Below are 25929 nucleotides of genomic sequence, written 5' to 3'. Positions count from 1 at the left end.
GGATTGACCAACATACGCGTCGCAGATTACGTTTCCCTGTCACTCAGCGAGCGGTGAACGAACGCGGGGCTTCTTACGCGCGTTTCTTGCACTTATGGTCCGAAACATTCTCCTGGATTACAGCGGCGTCCCGAGGGGAAATCCGTCGGTTGAGACGTATCCCATTTCGCTTCGTTGCTGGTCCAAGATGTGACCGTTCGTATATATAAAGGCGCGCGAACGCCAACATTCCATGGACCTATACTCGAGGAGTTGGCTCAAGACAGTGAGTAGCCCTTTCGACTCTTGGTCATTTTTTAAAGTTTTATATGTTTTCGTCATTCATATTTTTTAATGCAAACTGCAAGATGAATGATAAAATAAGAAGACAACGCTGTTTGCATGTGCGTTTATAAAAAGTGTATTTACAGTATGTACAAAAAGTAACACTAATGAGCATAGATACATGACTTCGTGTACAGATAATACATACGTACAAAGTAGTAAACAGGCACTATGGAGTTATGAGCAACGATGACATTATACTACAGAGCAAGCGACAGTGAAAAGAATACTGCAAAAGCGCTGGGTTGCAGCGATTATGCCCACTCTGGGTGAAAGACCAGATGAACTCGTCCGTTCTCTACCAAAACAAAAATTAACGGCCAGTGACGAAGAAACTCACGTAGTCCCTGGAAGAAGAGCTCGTCTGAAAGGTAGGCGAGTATGTCTCGCCTCAGGTTGCCTAGTATAGGCCATATTGCATGACGGTGACAAGTAGCCTGCCCTAGATTCGCAACGGTTGCGCCACAAGCTAAACGGGTCCGCCACCGTCAGAAGACCCGCGAAACGGCCACGCCGGAAGTCTCGGACGCCCTGGCCTCTGAACCCCGTATGGAAGGCGCGCCAAATTGCGCGTGAGACGGCACACTCGATTGTCGCGTGCCTGTTTGTTCAACTATTAGGCAGTTGGGACATGTAGATAGGCGCACGATTCGCCAGCCCTCGAGTCTGTCTCGAGTAGGGAGTAAACCCAGCCTAGGTGCCAAACAACATTTAGGCTCTTGAAGGTGGCTAGGTTGTTCAGGTGTGCGCTCTGCGCATGTCATGAAGTGTGGCATGGATGAAGAAAGTTACTTTTGTATGGAGCCTTAAAATCCTTCTTTTTCTTCTTTTCGTATTGCTATACTGCATGAAAACTTGCGGCCTCTATCTATGAGGACCGGCTCTTATACCGGCGTCACAGTCGTTCGTGGTCAGGTTGCATGATTCACGGAGTCAATGCCGGCTGTTTATATGTGAGGTTATATGCCGCGGATTTGCGATTATACTGAGGAAAGTGGCAATGCGATGTATATATTGCGCTGCTCTATCTGTTTTCCACATTCCATGGGACGATCACAATTAATTTTTATGGAACTTTTAAAAATCGCTGGCTGCAGATAACACAGTTCTAGTCCTTGAACTGGAGTATCCAGAGAGGCGGACATTATTACTTGTTTGAGAAATCGAGACACATATTCAAATAATTAACAGAAACTCACTAATTAACTTCTTACTTAATTACTTTGTGGCCAATATTGCAATTTACGAGTTATAGCTGGTGAAATTGCAAGGCGTATCCACTTGGAATGAAGTTACACAATGACACTTGCGTTCCTTAATATATACATCAAAGTCTAAACACATAGTCCAACATGCCTGCGCTGTGCACATAATTGTATTCGTCCATTCCCATGAACGCAGAGCAGGTGGAATAGACAGTGGCCAAAAAGTAAGGAAGTTACTGGTCGACCATATTCTACGCTTGCTCCAGCGTGGTAATTTATTTTTACTCTTCTTGCCGAATTATGTTGAAAACACTCTCAGGATGAATGTCCTGTTCTTGATGCTCTTGATCTTTCGTTGCGGCACATGACTATTCATTGGCAGTGGTTCAGGTCATGTGTCTCAGCTTCTGGGAAATAGTGACACCTCTTGAATAAACTAACGCAGCTATGGCAGATTATTCAGTTGTCACAGAGCCGTCGATGTAACTGCGATGACGCGGTTCGTAGCAGCATGAGATAAGTGTTGCAGCCTAATGTACTTTAATACTGGCACTGGGGTTCCTGGTTTGCTTTTTATCCTTTACATGTTCGTAGTGACAGACCAGACAGACAAAGTTTAGGGAGGCAGCAATGGCGTAGGCGATCTCTGGTAGTGGGGCGCTAGCATGTTGATCATTTCAGAAAGATATGCGCCCACTTTGTGAATTTTGTGGGCGTAGTAAAACAATAGCGCACCTTTTTTGCGAGTTGCCCTCGCCTCTACTAGCAAAGATCAGTGCTCTACGTCATGCTAGACTAGCCAAAAAAAAAGCGGCCACTCACACAAACCAAAACTATTCGACATCGCCTAGACAGACATCAGCGCGAGCTTTTGGAAAGGCTGCTACGTTTCCTAAGAGACACCGGATCGTGCGACAGGTTAAAGCGGTGCACTGCGTGGTGTCTTGTATGTGAGTGGTAGATCGACAGAGAACTATACATTATTCATTCTTTCATTTAATTGCTTTCTTTTCTCCTTTCTTTGTTTCTTTCGCTCTTTCTTTCATAGCTCCTTTCCCCTTACGAAATAGAGGAACCGGATATATTCTTGGGTTAAATTCCCTGTCATTCCATTGCGTTTATCTCTCTTTCCCTCCATAAAAAAGAAAATAAAGCAAACATCTTTCTGACATTCAAGCATGAATGGTGTTGATCGAAGTATTGTAGAGGCTGTTTTGGAGAAGGGCCTTACGTCAATATTTCGTCAGGGTTAGTCAGCTGACACCGAATGTAACACACTGCGATGTTCCAATTGCTTTATATAGACGTTTTCACGAGGGCGCTTCCGACGGTCTGGCGTGGAGAGTATGTGTCAGTGTTGCCTGTTCGGTCTGGACTGTGAGCTTGCCTTGCGCTTGCATTGCGGAGTGGTAGCTTTCCTTCGATGTTTCCGTTTATTTTTGTCACGAATGACCTACGCTCGTAAATAATGGCATATATACTCATCAAAAAATTGCAGGCCAGCACTGTGCAGTTTATGGGTGCACAAACAACCAGCGAAAAATAACAATTTAGGGGACTAAGTGTGTCCACAACACAGCACTCCGCGAGACCACTGCCGATGTGGTATGTTCACGCTTCGTCGGTTTCCTCCATCACCTGAGGACTTGGTATTTCATTCTAATGTGAACCAATGCACACATCAGTAAAATAACGCATTTTGGTAAACACTTTTCGGCACATTTCCTAATAGGTTGCGAGAATTGTCAGCTCTTCGATGCCATATTTTCTCGTATGTAGTGGCACAGGCTACATTTGTTATTCTTTAAAACACGACTTCATTCCAGTGCCTAATACGGGGGTCACACGGCGCACCATTGAAAGTGATCGAGCCCGATCTGGGTAGAATTTCTTGGTCGCGATGGGCTTCTTTGCTCAATCTGCGGAAGGGAGCCAATCGCGGTCGAACATTCCGATCCAGATCGGTCTCGATTGCTAACAAAAGTGGTCGTGTGACACCGGTATAAGACAAATTGAAGCACTCTGCGAGAGAACAAGTCAGTAAATACACTTCGCAATGATCTGGAAAAATCGTGTCCTATGGAAGATGTATGCAGACCCTGTGTCCGCCAAAACATTGTCTCTGCGTTCAGACGCACCCTGCGCGGCCCTGCCCATAAAGGCAATTAACTTCAACAGTTTGGTGCTGCATCGAGCTCACCCCTCTTTGAGCGTTGTTTATGTGCTTAGGCAGCAAGAGAATGCAAAAACTAACGTGTCGACCTCATCAGCGCGGCCTAGCTCCAGTGCTAGAGTTTGGGAACCGTAATGCGCTAACTGTGCGTGGCGTAGAAACGCGCTAAATGAGTTCGCGCAAGTAAGAACGTAAAAAACCGTATTCGCATGGGTACGCGGACAATAGCATCATGCTTGCAAGAATAACAGTAAGGAAAAAAAAATAGATTATTCGCACAGTCGATCAAGTGAAATACTTACGTGTGTGCAGTGACCGCTTCGCTGACCACTAAGCGCTTTTCACTCACGGTCAGTAGTGGTTCACACTTTAGAAGCATATGTATTTATTCGACAATTGTTAAGATTTGACATTACTTTATTATGAACATAGCACAGTGAGACGATGTAAGGGAAACAATAGAAATATCAGAGATGGCCCTAACGATGCAATAATCCCCGCCATGGTTGCTCAGTGGCTATGGTGTTGGGCTGCTGAGCACGAGGTCGCGGGATCGAATCCCGGCCACGGCGGCCGCATTTCGATGGGGGCGAAATGCGAAAAACACCCGTGTACTTAGATTTAGGTGCACTTTAAAGAACCCCAGGTGGTCCAAATTTCCGGAGTCCCCCACTACGGCGTGCCTCATAATCAGATCGTGGTTTTGGCATGTAAAACCCCATAATTTCATTTTTTTTAACGATGCAATATTATTGGCTTATTTCACTTCAGAGATAGCGCACACGAACAATTATTGCCGTACGCCGTATCTTCAATACAAGCTTCGCGCACGATCTACGTTAAGGTTCACCGTGAGCGAAGCCTGTTTCAAATTCAGACACTCGAAAGAAAAGCCATTCCAGGTAAACAAACTTAAAAAATAGGTAAACAAATATAGCTTTATAACAAGTCCTGTTATAATCCCTATTGGGATTGACAGTATGTATATATAAATTCTAAATACTAAAAAAATAAAAATCTAGCACCTGGGCTGTATCAATTGCGCTGGAATCTGTGATCACTGTTGCGCGTCTGTTCGCTGCAGGTACCACGCTGCTCTATCGCCACGCTTATGCTGTGACATTTGGTTATAAGCACCCTGCGCCGCGCCAGATCCAATAAATTTTGCATGATTGAGCAGTTCAGTTGCGTCGGAAGCGTATGGAGTAACCACCGCATATCTACCAACCACTACCACGCGTCGTCGAGCCGCCGGCGCCTGGTTCTAAGCATTGCCCGACAGCTACGTACGCGCCTGCTTTCGCTAAATGAGGCAACCCTCAACCGCGAAACGTAATGGTGATCAGATTCAATCGACGATACGGTCACATGTGCCCAGCAATAACAATGAAATATACCGCTGATTAGCACGCCAGTTCTCGACGAAGCAGACGCGGCTGCCGCCGCTACCGACGACGAAACACCACATGCACTGGCTGGGCTCGCTGTTGCCATGGCACACCACACTGAGCGCTCACGCGAGCACGTGAAACATGTAACAAGTCAAGCGGCACAAGACAAGCGAAGCGGAAGAAAACAATCGAAATAATGCACGGCGAAGATCACACAACCGAAGTGCGGCCGGCCTGCTCTCGCAAGGCTCACAGTACAAAATGGCGGCACAACATGTTCTGACGCTAGACGTCGCCCGTGTCGGGCAATGGTGCTATTTAAACATCGGTATATGAAAATGTCTATAGTGCTACGTGTTTCCCTGCTGCGTCGTATAACTTGGTGCAGAGTAAGTCATGGTTTCTCGTCTAGACCTGGTCGTCTTTATTTTTGGACGTTGTTTAAAAAACTGGTGTAACCTTAGTATTACTTGCCCACGCATAATCTGCATTTGTCTTCTAGTCGCATTTACGTATTTAATTAATAAATAATGAAATAATTATAATTTATTATTCAAGCTTTTTTTGCAGGTAGCCCCATTTCCCAACGAGGCGTTATGAAGGTGCTTGCGATTGCTCTAATCTTCACGCTGGTGTGTGGTAAGCGCATGAACTTTAATCTGCAGCTTCCGTTGAATAAAATAATTACAAGAGGCTTAAGTTACCTTAGTTGTATATAGAAAAAAACCCAAAGCGTTTTCTTACGCATCAGAATATGACGTGCTACTTATTTTTTTTGTTATAGCTTTCGTAGCTGTAATTTATACCATATGTGCCCAGCGAGTTGGTGATAAATTCACTAAACTTGGATGCGCCGACTCCGGCACCGTCGTGCAGGCGTGGTTTTATTATAAATAAGCTTTTTGTGGGTTGTAATCTCAAAATTTATAAGATGTTCAGAAAGGAGTGGGAGATGCTTTACGGGGACTGGAGGGGGGGAGGGGAGATAATGAGCAGTGTTTGACATGGAGTGCATATTTGCGAGCACCGTCATTTATCCTACTATAAGGATGCATTAACTGATAGATGGTGATTCCCGATAACACTTGTTGCTTGTGCTCACCGACTAAGATTAAGTACATGGCTGGGCTTTTAAAACCTTCATCCGGTCAATTCGATTCATACAGCAGGCAACGTTTATATAGTGCAAAAAAAGCAAGAAGAAAACAAAACACAAAAACAAAACAAACAAAAATGGAGTACAGCAATGTGTCGTCTTCCTTCTGTGTTGTCAGAATGAGTGTCTGCTGAATTCCCGGAAAGTATGAGAAGACTAGCTCCGCTGAAAACCATCGTTAGAACTTAAAAGTAATACGACAGCGCCAACGCTTGTCATGTCATGATTGTTTCTTCTGATTTTTTTTTTTACGCTTTATCAACGCCGTCAGCAAGCCGGGGCTTTTAGGAAGCGCGGAATGCCACTACTTTCATCGTGGTCGAGGAACCAGTGTCTAACTTTTGGTATTAGGCTTCAGCTATACACGCGCCTTGGAGAAAGTTGGCGTTCTCATAGCTCTTTCACAATGGGGCTTTCGGTGTGTAGAGCGGCAGTAGAATCCAATTCGGCGGCAGCGAATTACGCCGAAAAGGCTCTCTCCACACAGAATGGGTTCCAGACAGATTTCAGCCGCCACTGCCGCTGAAATCCCTCGCCGCGGACCAATCAGAACGCGAGCCAGCAACTGAGTCATCCCCCGCGGTCATATGCAAATTGTGCCAACCGCGTTAGTAGCGTTACTAACCGCGTTTATATCGTTCGTAAAGGAAGCAGGCCGATGGTAAAGAACACTTAGCAAAAAAGGAAAAAAAGATGCTTTGTCAATTCGGCCCCTGGGTCATCTGGTCTCAGATTTTCAAGTTTTCTATTACGCGAAACCGCTTTCTCATTGTGCGGCGCTAATTTAGAAAGCCCCCATACCTGCCACTTATGATAGCCATAGCCACGATATCAAGGAGACCTCCGCGGCAATTGTCGACAACGGACGGCACTTACGTTAAAGAAGTTTTGTGAATAGGGGACCAGCTATGGGCCGAATTCCCAAAGATTTTGGCTCGTAGTACTGTCTTTACTGGCCAACCGCTTTCGCTAATAATATGTCCTGGACCACGATTGGCTGCCTTCTGATCTTACGGGCATTTTTAGCGTTAGAACGCTTTTGCGAATACAACTAGGCCCAGGTGCCTATTTCACAAAGCTTTTCGTTCGTAGGTGCCTTTTGCCATTGGCTGGCCGCCTTTGCTACTGCGGTGTCCAATATCACAATTGGCTGGTACCTACTCTTATCAACTGTTTTAGCGTAAGAACTATTTTGTGAATATGGGGTAGAATTCAGAAAGCTTTTTTTTTAATTTCGGAGTGCGCTTATAGGCGTTGGCCGGTCGCCATCGCTAATCGTATGTCCAGTGTCAGGATTGGGCAGAATTGTCTATTACGAACAATTGTAGCGTAAGCGCTTTTTGTGAATACCGACCATAGTCCCTTGTCCCGTATTCTCAAATCTTCTCTTACGTAAGAGCGTTTCTCCAGTGCTCAGCGTTCGGCCGCCCGCCACTCATGATAGCGATCAGAGTGTTAAACGAGATAATCGTCGCAGCGACGTCCAATAGCGAACGGCATTTACGTTTAACGTTATTATTGCGATAGCAATTATATGGACACTTCAACCGCATTTCTGCCGTCGGCGTCGCCGTCGCCGTGAGGTTCCGTATCAAGTCCAAAGGCGATAAAATCGTCGCCGCGCGCCGTATGCGCGAGTGAAGGCGCGCGGGGACGCGCGCTATCACGGAGAGCGAACGCACGGCGGAAAGCAAACGCGACAGCCACGCGAAAGGCCGTGGGGGTATGGGAGGGAGGGAGGCGGAGCGACGCTGTGCTGCTTCACCAAATGCTTATCTTGCAACCGGGCGCAAGGGGAACTGGCCACTCAATCTCCCACGCGAAAGCAACAAGGCCGGAAGGCAGCGCGGGAGGGAGGGGACGGGCAGCTTCTCCTCTGCCAACAACTTCTCTGCACAACTCCTCTGCACTTTGCTCGCCGGTGGCGGTCGCCGGCACCGTCTCTTATCTCCACACTGCTCTGACCTTAGTATGCGGTGTGCATTCGCCGCTCAGTTTCCGTTGAAGCGATAGACCGCGCGAACCTTCGCCCGCTGCGGCGGCTGCGCTTGCTGCCAGCGTTTTGACAGTCGTCGTCTGCGGTCATTCAGTGTGATCTATTCATGTTTGCTTGTGCGCGCTAACACCACGCTTGTTAATTCAGTTAGTAAGCGAATGTGTCCAAGTTTATGCAGCCTATAAAACTACTATCCCTACTCCGAATAACACTCTACTAATTTGCTATCGCAATTGATGCTTCGCCTTTCGGGCGAAACTGCGACATTTTTTGCCATTCGGTGTCTACAAAATCTCACATTTGTGAATACGCGCCCCGTTCTGTAATGTCTGGCTGAATCGCGGCGCTGACACCTTGGATTGTGCTACCAACACTTAGTGAAAGTGCTAATTAAGGCTTATTTATTGTTGTACAGTCCCGAACAACGGGCGAAGACAGCGGTATCGCTGAAGGTGTGCGAAATTTTTGTTAGTGGCGTATTTTGTAACGACTGTTCTTATTTTTTATTCTTTTTGCTTGCCAGCATGGACTCGCACGACTTGGTCGGACGAAGGATAGGGGATGATTGGAATCGGAGAGAAAAAGAAATGGAAAATATGGTCCCTGCTTGATAATTGTGCCTTATAGCCTATATCTCCCGCTATGGGAGCTTCTTATGACTTTTATTTTTTGTAGTAGGACATTAATTCACCATCGTTTTCTTGTAGGCGTTATGGCCACCGCATCTCTCAATGAAGACAAAAGTGAAGTCGCCCACTTGAGAGTTCGTAAGTATAGTTTATGCACCAAGAAAGCAATTATGGGGGCTCGCCGTGTTAGCTGAGGGGCTACGGTGTGGCGCTGCTGAGCCAGAGGTGGCGGGTTTGATAATGGCCCCGGAGACCTCATACCGATGGGGCAGGACGCAAGAACTCGTTTACTTAAAATGAGGTACACATTAAAGAACCCCAGGGGTGCTATGCAGGATGCCCCGAGTTTGGCGAAACTCGGGATCTTCACGAGCTCTGGCGACGCCTCAAGATGAAAGAACTAATGGTAACAAGACAAAGTTTGTCCGTCGGCACACCTCCAGTTTCATTGGTTTATCTAGATTCACTCTGGGTGGCCATCATCCCTTGGGCGTTGCCATATGGGCTGGTCGACAAACTGAGGCTCACGTGATCATACGGTCGGTGCATGGTCGTACCTTCTTTCACTTGTCTGTCGTTCCACCGAGTGCATTAGAGGCACAAGCAAGTTATCAAAAAAATGCATTTAGTGCAATGATATTAGTCACATTACCGTATGGTATAGATGTTTTAAAGTTTACAAATTGTACACTGAATGTGTATTTGACTAATTTGTAGTTTAATCGTTTCGCGTTATACCACGAGGGCACGCTCACCGTCGTCTTTCTTCCTCTGGATTGGATTGGCGCGGCTCGCTAGGTGCTTGCGCTAGCATTTCCGAGCACAGATTGGTGTGTGCTTGGTTTTCGCACTGGGCTCTGAACAGATCGCTCGTTGCTCTTTCGCTTTCCTCTAGATTTAATTGGTGCGGCTCCCTACGTGCTTGCGCTCCCATTTCCGAGCACAGATGGGTGTGCGCCTGATTTTTACACTGGGCTTTGAACAGATCGCTCGTTGCTCGCGCTAAAGTAGGGCTTCGAGACGAAGGGAGCGTCGCTTAGCGCAGAAGTGGTTTGCCGCGCGCTTACCGTGTAAACACTCGGGAATGTCGGAAAACACTTATGCAAGGATAAAAAAACTACGCTTTATTTTCTTTTACATTGTGACGCACCTTCATACTGACTAGCGCCGAGCGATGGCTTCTAACAACCGCAGGAAAGAGTCTTTATACTGGGTAGCCCCAGCGATCTGTGGCTTCTAACAAACGCAAGAAAGGGTCTTTGCAGCGTACGTGGCCGTTGAGTGCCACCACATTCATCCCAGGTGGGACTCCAGCATCAGTGCAGTTACTCTGTACCCACTGCTGACGAGGTGGCGCTTCACTTTTTGACAATAACTTTCTATTTTTCGCGTGTGAACGCTCGTGTTGGTTTCCACAAAGTGCACGCTGTGGTTGACTGTCTCCCAATGCTGATTAAGGCATAGCCCCGTTAGCATCCCCTGAATTTGGGATCAGTTGTATGCGGCCAATTCGTCACTATGAATAATGGTCCCCGGTTGAACATTGGCTGCAATAGTGGCGCCTAGCGTCGCCGCCTTTCGTCGGTAGACATTGAAAAGTAGCAACACCCCTCAGGTCGCGCAGACCATGCCCAAGACCCATGGGCCACCATCTTTAACACCACCGTAGTTTTGGCGGCTCGGCGGAACGTTGTCACCCATCATTAGGCGGCCTCGATTGCACTTTTGCTCGCCTCGAAGAAGGCACTCGTCAATTTGCGCTGTCTTCCCGGAGCACCGAGTGGAGCTCGCGCCAGCAGCTCGTCCCTCGCGACCTTACGGGGGTAGCTCCTCCAGTCGGCGATGGCGTGCTCCGATAGAGGAAACAAGTCTACGGTCTCATTCAACATCCATATGTCTACGCTTTTGCTCACGCAGTACGTGAGCCAAATCATTTGCCGCCTGGAGAGGTCGTCGTTCGGACGGCCGAGGTGGTCCGTGTTGGCGCAGTAACTTCCTTCGCCTGTCTGCCCGTGCCGTGCAGCGGTACCGTGTACCTGCTAAAAGTGATTTCGGCACAAAAACTGATTTCGGCACCGGAAGGCAGCCCGGCGTCCATTCTGAGTCTTCCAATATAATGTGACTACTTCGCCTGCGCAGGTTGGTTGGTCCGGGTTGAACCCCAGGTGCTCGCAGGTGCTCCAGTACTCCGATGACGACGCCGAACCTGGCCTGGGGCTGGGGCGCGGTGGACGAGCTTGCTTGAAACAGGAGAGAGCCGAAGCGATCGCACGAACTATTCCTCCGCAGCCTAGTCACACCAGTCTACGCTGGGAAAGCATAATTTGCCCGCCACCCTATCTCCGCAGACGACGGCCTTCGCCTAACTCGTCACACAGCCAGCGCACTCACGTTTTGGAAAGGCAAAAATGACGCTGAAACTCTACGTCGGACATGTAGGTGAACGGGTCGAGATGGTCATATTGACGCTTGCTGCCGCTGGATGCGATTACACAGGCTGCTGCTGCCGCCACCATGTTCCCGAGTTCAACTCGACGGGGGTTTCGCGATGTACGAGTTTGGCCCGAGTTCGCGTGTCAATCAAAACCATATGTCACGCCCTGCGCGAGGCATGTAACTCTTGTGCGCGCCCCCGCCACGGTTGGGCCACGCCCAACTTATTTTCCGGCAACAGCGACGTGGTGCGGAACTGAGAGGCATCAACAATCTTGACCGCCGACAGAAAATACGCACAGCACACTGTCATCGGTGATGCACTGTAACTGAGAACCACTATCAAAAACAAAGCGGCGACTTTCGCTGGCTCATGCATCTATCTTCTTAGGCTGTGATAGCCCCACAACATGGTTCATTGTCTGCATTGTAGCGACGTAGCGCACAGCAAATAATTATCGGAACGACACTGTAGCTGCTTGCAAGGCGTCGATGCGCCGTGGTAGATGACGATGCTGAGCAGTGCGTAGTGTTTTCCAACGTAAAGGTATCGCAGCTGTTGTTTGAGATGGCTGCTCTGTCATCGGTGGTGTATCGGATCTGCAGTGTCGCAAACACGGTCAGCGCCGAGAAACGCTCGCTTTTTTAAACCCAGTGCGATGGCATTTCTTCATCACAAGCACGGTACACTAAATAGTTGCAACCCCTTCCTACGTTCGAAGTTTCATTTCCTAACTGCACACAGGAGCCATCACCCGCCAAAATGCGATTGCTGCGCTGTCGTTACTATATCTATCTGCGATCGCTGTTAGCTCAGCAGCAGAGACAATCGGCAAGCACATTGGAGAGAACAACTCTGCGTATACATGCGAACGGATGCACCTTCACTGGGCAAGCGATGACAAGCGATGAATTGTGTCACTGGGCAGCGCGCTCTTCTTTGCAATGCATCGGGGAGGCTTCGCGCACGCAGATAAACTGGTGCACTTTCACTGTGCTGCGTCACTACGGACCCTAGAATACCGCACAGCCCTTTTGCTGTGACAACCGTTGCTCCCGTCGTTTCAGTTGGTAAAGCGGCGGCCTTAATAGCCGCCTCAGTGAAGCACCTGCGGTGAACAACCATGCCGTAGCGCTGCGTTGCCATTCCCCTAATAGTCAGGGAATGGAAAGATCACTGTGATGACTGACTTTATCAATGATTAGAGTGCCTCGATGCGCGCGGGCATCAAGGCACCCTATCAAGGCTTAAAGTCCCTATATAAGAAAAGTACCGCCATCTACTCTTTCCTCCGCCGCCTCCTCTCCTAAAGCGCTTGCTTTTTTCTTTACTTTTTGCTTGCGAAAGCCAAGTCGACGGTGGCGCACCTAGAAAGTCCACGTTGAAGTTTTCAAGCCGGGCGCGCGCCGCCGCCGCCGCCGGCGACTGCGGCTGCGCAGAGGACTTTCAACATGGCTCTGAGGCGGAAAAAAAAAAAGAAAATATAAAGAAGTGAAAAGCGCGCGCAATCATCGTCCAATCGGAGATACAGGAGAGAGAGAAGAGGCGTTTATCAAAGGATGGCAGTACTTTTCTTATATAGGGATTTTAATCAAGGATAGCACTGCAGTGCCCCTGGCGACTGCTCACCGTATGAACTCCCTCGCGCGTGCGATGCTCTAAAATGTATCCGCTTGTAAGCTTTCGCCTCACTGTCGCCACTCGCGGCAAAAAAGTGCAAAATTTAATAATTCGCTCGATCTCTGTTTGTCATCAAACATTTATGGCATTCCAAACGAAAAACAGATACTTCAAGAAATAAAGTGTTTCTTATTTTATTTGTTGTATTTGAACGTAATCGATTGAGCGAAAGTGTAGGCGCAACAATGCACCGCATGTGCCCTGTTCGCATTCGACGGAGCATAGAAAGATAATGCTCGAAAGAGGAGGCACGCCCTTTACGCGCCCTAGAAAGGCGTGGCAGGTGGCTCACGGCAAGTGTGCCGATAAACAGCGGTACAGTCACGGTATTGCTAAATGGTGTTAATACGTTGATAAAAATACGCGGCGCTAGCCGTTTTGCTGCGCAGTCTTCTGTGCTTGAAGCACGGAATCACTGTGCCGCGCAGGGTGCGCTCATGTTGTCATACGCGGCTTTATCTCGACATTTCTTTTTGCCTGCTGTTCTTGCACGTTCCTTGCTATTTCCGTTCACTGATTGCCATCGAGCAAACTCGGGTGAAACTCGTACGAACGAGAAACTCGGCGCATCCTGCATAGCACCCCAGGTGGTGAAAAATAATCAGGAGTCCCCACTAAGGAATGTATCATAATTAGATCGTGGTATTTGCACGTAAAACCCCAGAATTTATTTCAAGGAAATATGGGGACAAACAAATGTGGTAATTTTCATTACTGCGCCCGACTGCTTGTAACAAAATGGTTGTCGACGATTAGCAATTTGTAAAGGGAGTGCCACTCGAGAAATTTGGTAGACGCATTTCATCGGAAACTAAAAAAAGAAATGCAGACAAGCATAGCGGCCTCCGGCAATGCTATCACACTAAATTTAGCTGACTGTATTAAACGCCGGTTTGTTCTCGTCATTTATGCAGCAAGCGCATCACGTACAGTAAGCGCTAGCAGATGCCCACGCTTATATGTCCAAGACAGCCATCAGCACTTGAGAGACACTTTTGTTTCACATTTTCCTGTTTTTGATAGCTGTCTGCTTCTTGTCCCGTGTCTGTGTCTCTGAGGGTCATATAACTCGAAATTTCATCCTTTGTGACGAAGGCCTTCCAAAGGACTTTCTTGTGTATCTCGTTCGCGGGCTCCCTCCACGAACAGCTGGAATAGTTGCGCCACCTCAACTGCAGTAAGCGCGATATTTTTTCGCCCAGCTAACATTTTGCTTACAAGGCGCTGTCTCCAAGGAGACAAGGAATAGTGGATTGCAGTAGGCAACTTCATGCAACGAATGTCAATAATCTGAGATTGTATAACTCTGGGACGTTTCCGTAGGCGCCCTCTTTCGTTAGATACATCTTTTAATGTTCTAGAAGAAATTCGCTAAAATTTCGACTCTGCTTCCCGAATAATTTATTGCTCGCAAATACGACAAAGGAAACAAAAATTTCACGGGAAATCAAGATTAGCCTACATGAGTAAAAAAATAAAAAAGTAAGACAATAAGCAGCGAATGCAGCGAATGCAGCATTGAGCCATTCTGCTCAAGTGCCTCACTCAAAAAATTGCTATTCCTGTCTCTGCTTTTTGTGAAGAGGAATTCTCTTCTGGTTTTTTTTTTCTAATTACTATACAGGACGATGGGGATTTGGCTGTCCGTTCAACCAGCGCGCGTGCCACCGCCACTGTCGCAGCATTCGGCGCCGGGCAGGTTACTGCGGCGGCAGGTTCAAGGTGACCTGCATCTGCGTGCGTCGCTAACGAACTGCGCGAGACAACGACACCAGATATATATTAAACAATGGACGTGTGATGAGCCCAAGCAACTACAGGAGTTCCATTTATGCAAGCGTATTTACCTGCGACAGGTGAAAAGTTGACAACACACTGAGTTTTCAGCTAAATATGCACCTGTGGGCATTGTCAGTAGTATTAATAAAGGATAAAAACAAAATCAACGAACTTGGGCTGTCTGTCTCTGTGCCTAGAGTGAAGAAACAAAGCTTCGCCATATAAATACTGAGAGCGCTTATGTTCTACCCTTTTGTGTCGCATCATTCGCCATCGTCTTGTCGCCTTCAGGCTGCACATTGGCCGGTGTATTGACGTTCTGTTAAACTTCCTTAATGAAAACTAATAGTATCTTCGGCTCGTCCTTATCGAATGCTCTAGAGCGCTTTGACACGCGATTCATTATTCGGCTGCTTGAAACTGAGAACGCGAGACGTGTTCGGCAGGGTCCATCCGAGTGATATCGGATCCGATCGAGAGCCCTCTAAGCCGCTCCTGCGAGAGATGTCGGAGCGGCTACGAAATCTCGCCCAGCTCCGATGGTGGGACGCCCGTCACTTCAATTTGTTGAGTGGCGAAAGTGAAGTCGCCATTTTTCTCGTGTCTGTGCTGTGCGGGGACATCGGCGCTTCCTTCGCGTAATTGCGGAAGTTACCCATGGATCCGTTTCCATCGTTCTATGCGTGCTTGGCTGAGGTGCTTTGCCTCTGGCTCGAGTGAAGAGCGGCTCCAGATCTGGCTGCTCCGAGACAGAGCCTTGGAACGACGAGCCGAAGATGCCATAAATGTGCACGTAGAGCTATAAAGTGGAGCGGTCAAGAATCGAAGAAGCGGTTCGTTTATTATATTTTTTGTTCCTAATTTACTCCAACAAAATGGCAAGATTGGACCGGTATACCAAAATGATTGCTAAAAATTAACAAACAAGTACACTAAATGAAGAGGAAAATGAGATACTCTTGTTTAAAGAACTGCTAATAAGTCATCGTACTAACTGGTGCAGTCGACGCAGTTTTTGGAAGCTACCTGCTTAAAGTCAGGTCATTTCATTTACGGCTGAGCGCCGATATCCAAAAACGCAACTTTATGCAATGCACGTTATAATAGTAACGACGATGACAGAATAGCTTAAGGTAAAATTATATTTCTCATGGTCAGATATTGCGTCGGGATTGCCTGTATTGCGTCCGCGCACTGGTTCTTATTATGTGTCAAGGACGCTCCTTGTTGGCACTTGCGTGGAAGCCAGCGATATGCTCGTACAATTATTCGCTGAGATAAACTGGAACCCTTCTAAAAGCGAACCGTTCAAAACTGCTTCGAACTTTCCTTGTCAAAATTTGTATGCGATTTTTCTGCCGGAACCTTCCTCGAATTTAAGCCATGCGTCGAGTTCGGCTTTAAGAACTTGCATCTGAAACCGCCTGTATGCGCGCAGCCATTTATTTGCGTTTAACGGTCAGCGTCAGCGCCGCTTTCCATAGTGGCCTATCCGAAGCGTTCTAAAGATATAAGAAAATCTCACCAGAACTATCGGGGGAAGTGATGGCTTGAATATTTATTCAAGTGACGACCACACAAAGACAATCACCTCTGAAGGCAAGGAGAGCTGAGGAGACATTCACTTCATTTTATTTTCGCATTAAATTGTCTATGAAAGAAAACATTGTAATCTACCCAAAAGCACCACGAAACAAGGAATTCAATGCGGATATCGCGGAAATAAAGCTTCGTAGCTTAAGAAAAATGTTTTCTGGGCCGTAATCGAACCCGGGACCAACGCCTTTCCGGGGTGGTCGCTCTACTACCTGATCTAATCAGTAGGCTAGCAGATCGCATAGAGAGGCGCAATTAAGCAATTCGGAGCACACGGAAATGAAATACGGCGAATTTCTGACGAGTACTGCGAATTCACGCAAAGCTGATTTGTTCTAAAGTGTCAAGAAATTCTGTTTAAGAGTTAGATCAGTCTTTACTCTTCTTTTCTAAATAGAAGAAAATAAACTGAAACATAAAAAAAATATCGTAGTACAACGTGTCGTTAGTGGGAGTCGTGCGTCCAATCTGCGCACCGCTCATGCGTGGTTCTACTAAATAAGCTACAGTGATGCCGTTCCCTGCTTCCTGGCTTTTGATGTGCAGTCGGCGTCAAAAGTTTGTAGGGCGTGGGTTTCGCGAAAAAGTTGAATTTTGGAGCAGTTCGGGCTCACAGAGCCTGTAAAACCATATAAATCATTCGTTGTTCGTATATGCTATAGTACAGGCTCGGACTGCAAGTATACCATGGCTGAATGCCCTGGTTGAGTAAGTATTCAGCTTTGATGGACACAATTATATGGACACTCTAGGTGAATCGCCGCCGCAGTCGCCGTCGCCGCGACCTTCCGTCTAAAATTCAAGGACGATAAGACCGTATGCTAAGACCAATAAGACCCCAGACGCCGTATGTTGGATCCCTGCGGGGGTAAGTGTACGAGGGTGGGCCGAGAAACGATGGTGGCTTGATGCGTTTCGTCTTCCGGCTCACCTATGTTGATAGTAACGGGATCAAGGGCGCGCTAGGGAATGAATGTCTCCTCCTGTAGTCCGTCCGTGGCGGCAAGTGAGTGACCGCGCGACTGAGCGCATACGTGGGCCGCGCGCCGTGCTTTGGAAGTAATCTCCGGCGGGCGCAAAAGCTTACAGTGAGCCGAGATGACCGGTGGCTTCCAGCGCGATGTCTTTCCTCGGGCCTAGTGTTGGAGATCGCGTAATCTGAAGCATCAAAGACGCGGTGAAGCGGGAGGCAGCACATAGCGTTCGCTTCCCTCTTCCGTCGTTCTTCAACCCGCCAGCGTTAATTGTGACAGCGAGCTAGTGCTCGCGGTCATCGAATTAGACCTGTTGATGTTTGCCTGTGCGCGCGTGACACCGTGTTTGGTAATTTAATTAGTAAAGGAATGTTTATTGCACTTTCAAACGAAACTCATTTTGTCATGAGATTCCCTGCTCCACAAACGTTTGAGGCCAAATGTACATGTGCGCGTAACTTATCCGTGGCAGTGAAGCATCTCAAGCAGGTGGCATGTGAAGGGCAAGTGTTCGGGAAAGGAATTGGGAATTCGTAAGGATAACTTCAAGCGAGCTCGCCGGTTATAAGAGCATGACATGGCTAGGCATGACAGAACCAGCGCAATATGACCCTAACCGTGCCTCTGCTCTTCATTGCGCAGAGCTTTATGTCTGGCGTCACCGCACCTGAGCATGGATGCACCATGCCGCAATTCATGCTCCTGATCAGAATGGATGAGCCGTGTCGCATCCATTCATAAACTGAGAGTAGATAAGGACCTTTTTTTTTATTAGAATGAGAACGTGGGAGAACGTGTTATGTGAATTGTGAATTCGGAGGTTTTACGTGCCAAAACCACGATTTGATTATGGGGCTTGCCGTAGTGGGGGACTCCGGGTTAATTTCAACCACCAGGGGATTTTTGACATGCCCCCAATGCACCGGACACGGGCGTTTTCGCATTTGGCCCCCATCGGAATGCGGCTGCCGCTGCGGGGTTTGATCCCAAGACCTCGTGCTTAGTAGCGCAAAACCATGGCCGCTAAGCCACCACGGCGGGTGGAAAACGTGTTAATATTTATGCGCAATGCTCGCGTCAGCCACAGTAATGACATGAAAATTATCCAGTGATAGACGCCTATGCATGTCCAACATTCTTAATGTTGGATATTAATTCGCAGCGTTCTTGATAAGACAGAATTATTAGAAATGTGCTTGCTGCAACATAATCCCCACATCGCTGTTCTGAGACCTGGCTACATGAAGAAATAAGTAATGATGGTGTATTTCGATCCTCCCACTTACAAAGGGTTTCTAAAGGGCAGATCTACTATAGGGGAGGTGGTGTATAGCCGTCCTCGTAATTAAAAAAATTGACGCGCTTTTGCGGGGCAGTATTACTGAGCTCGAATGCCTCTGCATGAAGCTGTCCTGCCGGGGTTACACTTTTATTTTGCACTCGGTGTACAGGCCTCCCGACGCCTCACCTGACTTTCTGAACAAACTTGCAGCACACATGACTGCTTGCCAACGGTGTAACCTTATAATTGTTGGCGACTTTAACTTGCCAAGTGTCCGGTGGAATCGTCTGAAGGCTTGGTCGAACAACAGCAGGAATGTTAGTATTATGTTTGATATTATGCTTGCCCATAACCTAATTCAAGTTATACGAGAACCAACGCGCGAACAAGGAACTTGCTGCTCCGTTCTGCCATTTCCTGCCATAATCTGTCCATAGAACAAGGGCTATCCAACCACAATCTTGTCAATTAATCTTTTCCTGTACTACCGCTATGAGCCGCCCCCATTGCGTTCCTTAAAAGATACCTCGCGCACCAACGATAAGTGCATAATAGAACACTTAGAAAGCTGCCTTACTTATTTTAATGAAGCTGACGTCAGCGTTCTTTGGAATAGGTTGAAAGAAATATTCCAGCATTGCATTAATAATTTAGTACCAGATAAGCGTAAAAGAATTCACAAGCAAACGCCTTCGAATTCGCGCGGCATTATGCAGCAAAAAAAATGAAGCAATTAAAAAAAAACATGCCAATTCGACTCTTATTGACATACTGCAGAAGCGGCTCGCACATGCGCTGCGTGACTCAAATAACAACTTACAGTATATGCTGCCTAGCTTGATGAAAAATGATGCGGCCAAATTCTGGAACCACATTAAAGACACAAAGAAACCTGTTTTGCAGGTCACAATCGGCAGTACTATGGTAACAAATACGCGAGAAATTGCTGTACATTTTAACAATCATTTTCATAGCGCGTTTCAGAAGCCCCAGTGCCTGTGCGTCCATCGAAGAACCATGCCCCTTGCCACCAGTAAATGTTATCTCGTATGCTGGGGTGCTGTTTCTTCTACTAAACTTAGAAAGTAAAAAAAACTTGCGCCCTGAAAATATCCCAAACGTGTTCCTGCGGCGTTAGCTGAGTCAATCGCTAAATTCCTTATAATAATGTTTCATGTTTCGCTGTCAACTGGCAAACTTCCCGGTGACTCGAGGACACCATAAGTAGTTCCTGTTCTAAAAAAAGGCACCGACTAATTCTTAGGGATTATACCACCCAATTTCATTGTTATCATCATGTTGTAAAAGATTGGAGCACATATAGTATCAAAGAAAACTAATGAATACCTGGACGAGCATTCCTCCCTGACCAAATGCCAGCACATGTTCAGAAAAGGTCACTCAATAGTTACCCAGTCAATCACAATTGTCCACACACTAGCATCATATCTTGATAACATTGGCCAGATAGATATGGTCTTTTTAGATTTTAGCAATGCATTCGACCTTGTACCTTACGACCGGTTAGTATTGAAACTCTGAAATTTTGGCTTCTCAGCAACATTAATATCAAGGATCGTTGCATATTTAAAAGAAAACAGTTTGTGGAAATGGATGGGCAACACTCAGACTGTCTTCGAGTCACGTCTGGAGTACCTCAAGGGAGGTACCTGGATCCCCTACTGTTCTTGTTATATATTAACGATATTGTAACAACTGTAGACTGCCGTGCTAACATAGGTTTATTTGATGACGACTGCGTTGATGACGACCACGATAAATCTCAGCGAATGCAATTCTTATACCTCCTACTGTCCAAAAAAGCTTGCTGTAGACTCTAACGAGTACCTGTCACCACTAGCAACTAGACTAACACGACATGGCAAGCCACATTCCCTAACAGCGTACTTCGCAAGAACCAATACGTTTAAGAGCTCTCTTTTTTCTAGATATATAACCGAGGGGGAGCAGACTAAAAAAAAAAAAAAAACAACGTACCAAATATTCACATTGAGTAACTTGCTTGAAATAGTATGTATGTGTACTTTGTATACGAAGTACACATATCAAGAAAAAAAAGTACAACTATGCAGCAGGGTAGGCCATATATGGCCTACCCTGCTGCATGTCCAGGGTCTGCAGTATATAATAAATAAATAAATATATAAATAAATAAATAAATAAATAAATAAATAAATAAATAAATAAATAAATAAATAAATAAATAAATAAATAAATAAATAAATAAATTTATTTGCAAAAAATGCGACGCAGCTGTTCAAAGTAGAAATCGATAGACATAGATAATTGATAAATATTGGGTTCTGTTAAAAAATAGCAAGAAGAAAAACTGCGAAGTTTTAGTAAATTTTAGCGCGATATTCTACGTATCCGTCATGATCAGTTCCTCATTTTCCTCAAGTGGAAAACACCGGTGCTAATTTTACGATAGGACATATGCGCAGTGCGTAATGTACTGTTTCGTTGAGGCCGTGTACCTTTGGAAACATTAGCGGCTAATTCTGTAATTTCTACGAAGTAAAGGATTATGTGTGCTTACACTCCACTCTCTGCCTTTAAAGACGTTTTTGTTATCTCGAAACAGCTTTTGACTCATGACGCTCAAGCATACGGTTGGTTTTCGATAGCACCGCCGCCCGCACAAGGCCTAGTGTTCAGTTTTTGTTGTTTCAAGGTGGCACATTCCATGAAGACGTTTATGATAAGGATCGGAAACAGCAGCGGATGTTATTGATCACTCTTTCACACATTTTGATTGAGGTTCGCTCTATTGGTCCACATGATTATCTATTATGATGGTATCTTTCGGCCCTCTCACGTGCTCCGTTTGCTTTGATACCTGATTGTCTTTGCACTATATTTGGTTCTACCTTGCTACCCCTTCGTCTTCATCATCCGACTCACAACAACAATCTTATTTATTTATTTATTTATTTATTTTTGATGTCTTAAGAAATAGGAACATGCCTGTACACTGCATGAATCATTCGACACTGCTTTCGCGACTTCTGAAGATGATAAAAACGTTAATTTTTTTATGGTTGGCTCTAAGCCCAATCAGGTGGACTGAGAAAGGTTAGAAGTATTTAGAGTGGTCCAATATGGTTCTTTGCGTCAACTCAAGCATCAGCCAGACTCAGAGGCACCTTAACGGGCAGTTAAATATATCCTGCGAGTAGAGCTTTGGAATTAGCACAGGTCGTACAGACAACTCCAGGGAATAGTTTGTCAAAGGTTTATCCTCGTTGTCCGTGTTGCAACATTTGCATGGTCCACCTTGATGTGCGTTCTTTAATAAATTCATGATGTTTACTTTTTAGCTGTTCCTAATTTTTTTCGTTTTTGTTTATTAGCGGTGTATCAGTGCTTCTCCGAGAACGCAGCTCCTTCGCCAAACCATTATTCCCAAAAAGCTTGAGGTACGCGTACAGGAATAAAAGCAAATATCAAAACCGGATGATTCAACCAGTACGAGCAGTTGAATATGGACAAAAGGACAGGGTTGAACCTTTACGAAATGCCCAACGCAACACCAAAGTAATTTTTTAATATTTTTAATGAAGAACGAAAACGCGCCTCACCACAGCTACTTATCATAATACTAAAGCGTTCGGACTAATTTTTTTCCATTCTAGCAAGGAGTCCCTTCGATGGTAGAGTACCTTCGTACGTCCTTGAGAAAATGCCTGCGGGAATTTTTGTCCTTTCGGGAGGAGCGGTCATCTTCGGCGGCTGAAAAGTGGCGGACTCCTTAAGATCTGTAGCACGTGCATATCTGATTTACCACCCGAGCATAGTAACCTCCTCGACGACCAATGCTGCGGCAGTAGATGTGGCAGGCTGCCAGTATAAACGGCCAGCCGAAGCCTCGGCCTAGGTCAGACCAGAAAAGAAACAATTGTTGTTGACATTGCACGCGACAAAAGTCCTTTCGCTTAGCCAATGCATTGCTTTATTGAAGCCAAGCACGGACTCTTCGTGTGTACATGCGCTCAAGCGGGTACAGATGTGGTGAAAAACATTTTGGTTTAGTCGAGGTGACGAAACACCTTCAAACTGTTTTAAAGCCAATTATAGCCACGGTTAGGAGCACCTCGTTCCTTTGACACTCGTTATCATCGGAAATACGCATGTGTAAAGGCGCATTCATTCATTCATTCATTCATTTTGCGTGTACAGATAGACGGGCGAGACTGAGGTTAAAAGCTGCTATTCGCGTAGCGATAATCCCTCAGCTACCTGCACTGACAGCAGGGTTAGAAACACTGGACATCAAACCAGGCACAGGTAACTGTACGCAGTTATACAACATGCACAAAATACCTAACTAAACCCCCCCCCCCCCCAAAAAAAAAAAAAAAAATTTATCAGGAAGTACTCGAAACAACAGCAGAACTCCGTAATAATGTGAAATGCATCTAGGCAATAGTCATAAACATACCAACTGCTACAAGAAATTAAATTTAGAGGACGCGATTCCAAGTATATTTAACATTAACGTGATGCCTAAAATGGAAATAAAGCTGTCTCAACAACTGTTGTACAAAAGAATAACTTCTTCTTTGGCGAGTTGGTGTTTACTGAACATGATACTTAGTAGCGCAAAACGTGAAATAAAAGAAAACAGTGAGAGGCAAAATAAAAGACAGTGTTGTCTTTTATTTCGAGTTTTGCGCTACTAAGTATCATGTTCAACTGTTGTACATACATGTTTCGTGCCTAGGTAACTTCAAATTTCTTGAATAAATGTCCTTTGTGTTCTGGGTGTCATACACTTACAAATGTAGGAAGTAGCTTTTCTTTTTCATTCGAAATATTTTGCTTATGTTAGTTTCAGTTGTACTCTGCACTAAGTGACACTAAATTATATTAGGGGGCAATAATAAGTTATTTGAAAATAAGTTAGCCAACTTGGGAAGAGGGCATCTATTACAATTTAGTTAACCATTAACGTCACTTTCTTTGCAAGGAACAGAGCTCACATGCTCGGCCCTGTGTAAAGTACCGAAATACCATGTGCTGAGTAGCTTTAATTAGACAGAAACTAACTTGTGTTGTTTTACAAACTAAGTCGTGATTCGTTGGAATGTGGGCCCTTTGTGCGGAAAATTATAGCTTTAGGTTTACTTAAGTTACATTTAACTTAAGTAAACCGGGCGGTTTAGGGCGTTTTTCCTTAGACCAACTACTGTGAGTGCGTAGAAGGCTATTTTATAGGTCAGAATTGTCTTTGAAGAAGACGACCAAAAAAAAAGTCTTTCATCACCAGCATGAACTACAAATTTAGTGTCCTGGTTGATCAATATCGTGTCACTGACACATATTACAAGAATAAAAAGGTCAACGTGTGCTACCCTGTGGCGCACACAGGATATTATTTTTCTTTTAAATTTGAGGCTACATCAATCATTAGGTGATAAAAACTGACATTGATTTTAAGATATGACTTTATAATCTGAAGAAAAGGTCATTGTCTGTCAAGTTTGTTTATTATGACATTGTAATAAATGCAACCAAACGCTTGGCTAAAATGAAAAGTTCAACAAATATCTGTGCTCAACGTTTTGCAAAATGTACTCCTGTGAAGTAGGGTGAGCTCCATTCCCTTATTTTTCCGAAATTCATACTGAGATGTTCTACTCCGTTTATTTATTATAAATGATTCAGAATTATACTAGTTTGTTCAAGCATGACAACTTAAAGCCAACAGACAGTGAAGCCAAGGAAAGCATCAGAGAAATTATGCGTGGTTGAAATTTGAATGTATAAAATAATGAAGAAAAAGGAAATTCAATTGACGGAGAAGATAACTTGTCGCCGGTGGGAGCCGAACCCACAACCTGCGCATTGCGCGTGCGTTGCACTACCAATTATGCTACGGCTATGGCGATTTTAGTTAGTTTAAAGTGATTTAATACGACTTTGTAGCTCTTAAAAAGGTGGCACTTCAAAGAATTAAGCATTCTGTAAGATTTCAGTGAAGATGCTAAACAGTTTGAAAATGTTATCATTAATCCAACCTATATCTTCAGGAACTTGTTCGTTAGCGGTTTTAAGACTTCAGCAAGGTTGCTAAACAGTTGGAAAGTTTGTAATTAATCCCACGTTTAGTTTCAAGTATTTGTCTGTTTTGAACGCCATCTTATGCATCAGAGCAGGGTAGAGAAGAGTCCTTTCTCAATTGAAGCGCAAGAGTTGCGATAGAATTTTTTTTTAAATGAAGATTTTGTGAAACTACTCACGAACTGTCACGTGACCCACTTCAGGCTCGTCGTTCGCAGCAACTGTATTGCTAGCGAGTCCTGCGGAGGAAACTTCAAAATTAATACTTTTAAATGGCTCTAAAACACTTCGTTTGGGTTCAGCACGCAGTATTCATTACGTGTTACCAAAACCTACTGCGCTTCAAGAAAGATGGGACTTGAAGTATGCGTCAATTTTTTTTTGTTTCGAGCATTATCACCCGCTGTGGTTGCTCAGTGGCTATGGTGTTGAGCTGTTGAGCACGAGGTCGCGGGATCGAATCCCGGCCATGGCGGCCGCATTTCGATGGGGGCGAAATGCGAAAACACCCGTGTACTTAGATTTAGGTGCACGTTAAAGAACCCCAGGTGGTCCAAATTTCAGGAGTTTTCCACTACGGCGTGCCTCATAATCAGATCATGGTTTTGGCACGTAAAACCCCATCATTTCTTTCGAGCATTATCTCCGGATGTTCATAATATAAATAATGCTAGGTACGTTTTCTACAGTCTGTATTGCTTTACTTGGAACACTTTTTCTCAAAATATATAGCCCTCAGAATCTACTCGAATAACGTCGATACAGATAATTTATGCGCCAAGGCGGACATCATTTGCAAACCAATGCATGCAATTACTTCACTAATTAAACTAAGTACTTTACTAAACCTTTTGACCACATATTTATATTCTAAAATTTAAAGAAGAAGTCGAGTTCCGTGCTTCAGCATTTCCAAACCACCACGCTGACGGAAATACCTGGCCTCAAATTATTTGTTGAATTAAGCTGATTACGCACGCAGCACTGCGAGACACCGCTCCCGGAGCAGTCCTCCTGTGACGTAGAAGAGGTGCATAAAAGGAAGCTGCCGTCGCACTTCTCTCTTCCCACGATCTTATTTTCATTGGCGCTGTGCGAAACTCGAGATTGGTTGTATAGTCATTTCAGAAGCAGAGGCGAGACGGACCGTTTTGGTGCGCCGTGTAGCCCAGCTTCATTTTACGCCGCCCTACTACGTTAAAGGAGGGTTGCACCGCGAGCCTCGC

At 45.6% G+C, this 25929-nt stretch overlaps 1 protein-coding gene and 1 long non-coding RNA gene across 3 annotated transcripts in view; one reads left to right on the top strand and one right to left on the bottom strand.

Annotated features, from left to right (window-relative positions):
- The first annotated feature begins 218 nt into the window (after nucleotides 1–218).
- Nucleotides 219–14902, top strand: LOC125941946 (defensin-like). Its single transcript, XM_049659827.1, has 4 exons — nucleotides 219–265; nucleotides 5664–5732; nucleotides 8953–9012; nucleotides 14613–14902. Exons 2-4 carry the CDS (start codon nucleotides 5690–5692, stop codon nucleotides 14735–14737), a joined length of 228 nt encoding a protein of 75 aa, XP_049515784.1. The 5' UTR covers nucleotides 219–265; nucleotides 5664–5689; the 3' UTR covers nucleotides 14738–14902.
- Nucleotides 14903–22192: 7290 nt separating this feature from the next.
- LOC125941949 (uncharacterized) overlaps nucleotides 22193–25929 on the bottom strand; it is a 68782-nt gene continuing 65045 nt past the window's right edge. For both annotated transcript variants that reach the window (XR_007464696.1, XR_007464694.1), the window contains exons 3-4: nucleotides 24883–24942; nucleotides 22193–22513 (exon numbers count right to left, since the gene is read on the bottom strand). This is a non-coding gene — a long non-coding RNA (uncharacterized LOC125941949). The remainder of the gene's footprint in view (nucleotides 22514–24882; nucleotides 24943–25929) is intronic.

Source organism: Dermacentor silvarum, chromosome 1 (genome assembly GCF_013339745.2).
Source record: "Dermacentor silvarum isolate Dsil-2018 chromosome 1, BIME_Dsil_1.4, whole genome shotgun sequence".
Lineage (NCBI taxonomy): Eukaryota > Metazoa > Arthropoda > Arachnida > Ixodida > Ixodidae > Dermacentor > Dermacentor silvarum.
This window is presented reverse-complemented; position numbering and strand designations above follow the sequence as displayed.

What these genes read in the sequence shown, in the direction of transcription:
- LOC125941946 (XM_049659827.1), top strand. Translation starts at nt 5,690, where the DNA reads ATGAAGGTGCTTGCGATTGCTCTAATCTTCACGCTGGTGTGTG. An exon ending in AATCTTCACGCTGGTGTGTG is followed by an intron (nt 5,733 to 8,952) that starts GTAAGCGCATGA and finishes GTTTTCTTGTAG; the next exon opens with GCGTTATGGCCACCGCATCT. An exon ending in AGTCGCCCACTTGAGAGTTC is followed by an intron (nt 9,013 to 14,612) that starts GTAAGTATAGTT and finishes ATTACTATACAG; the next exon opens with GACGATGGGGATTTGGCTGT.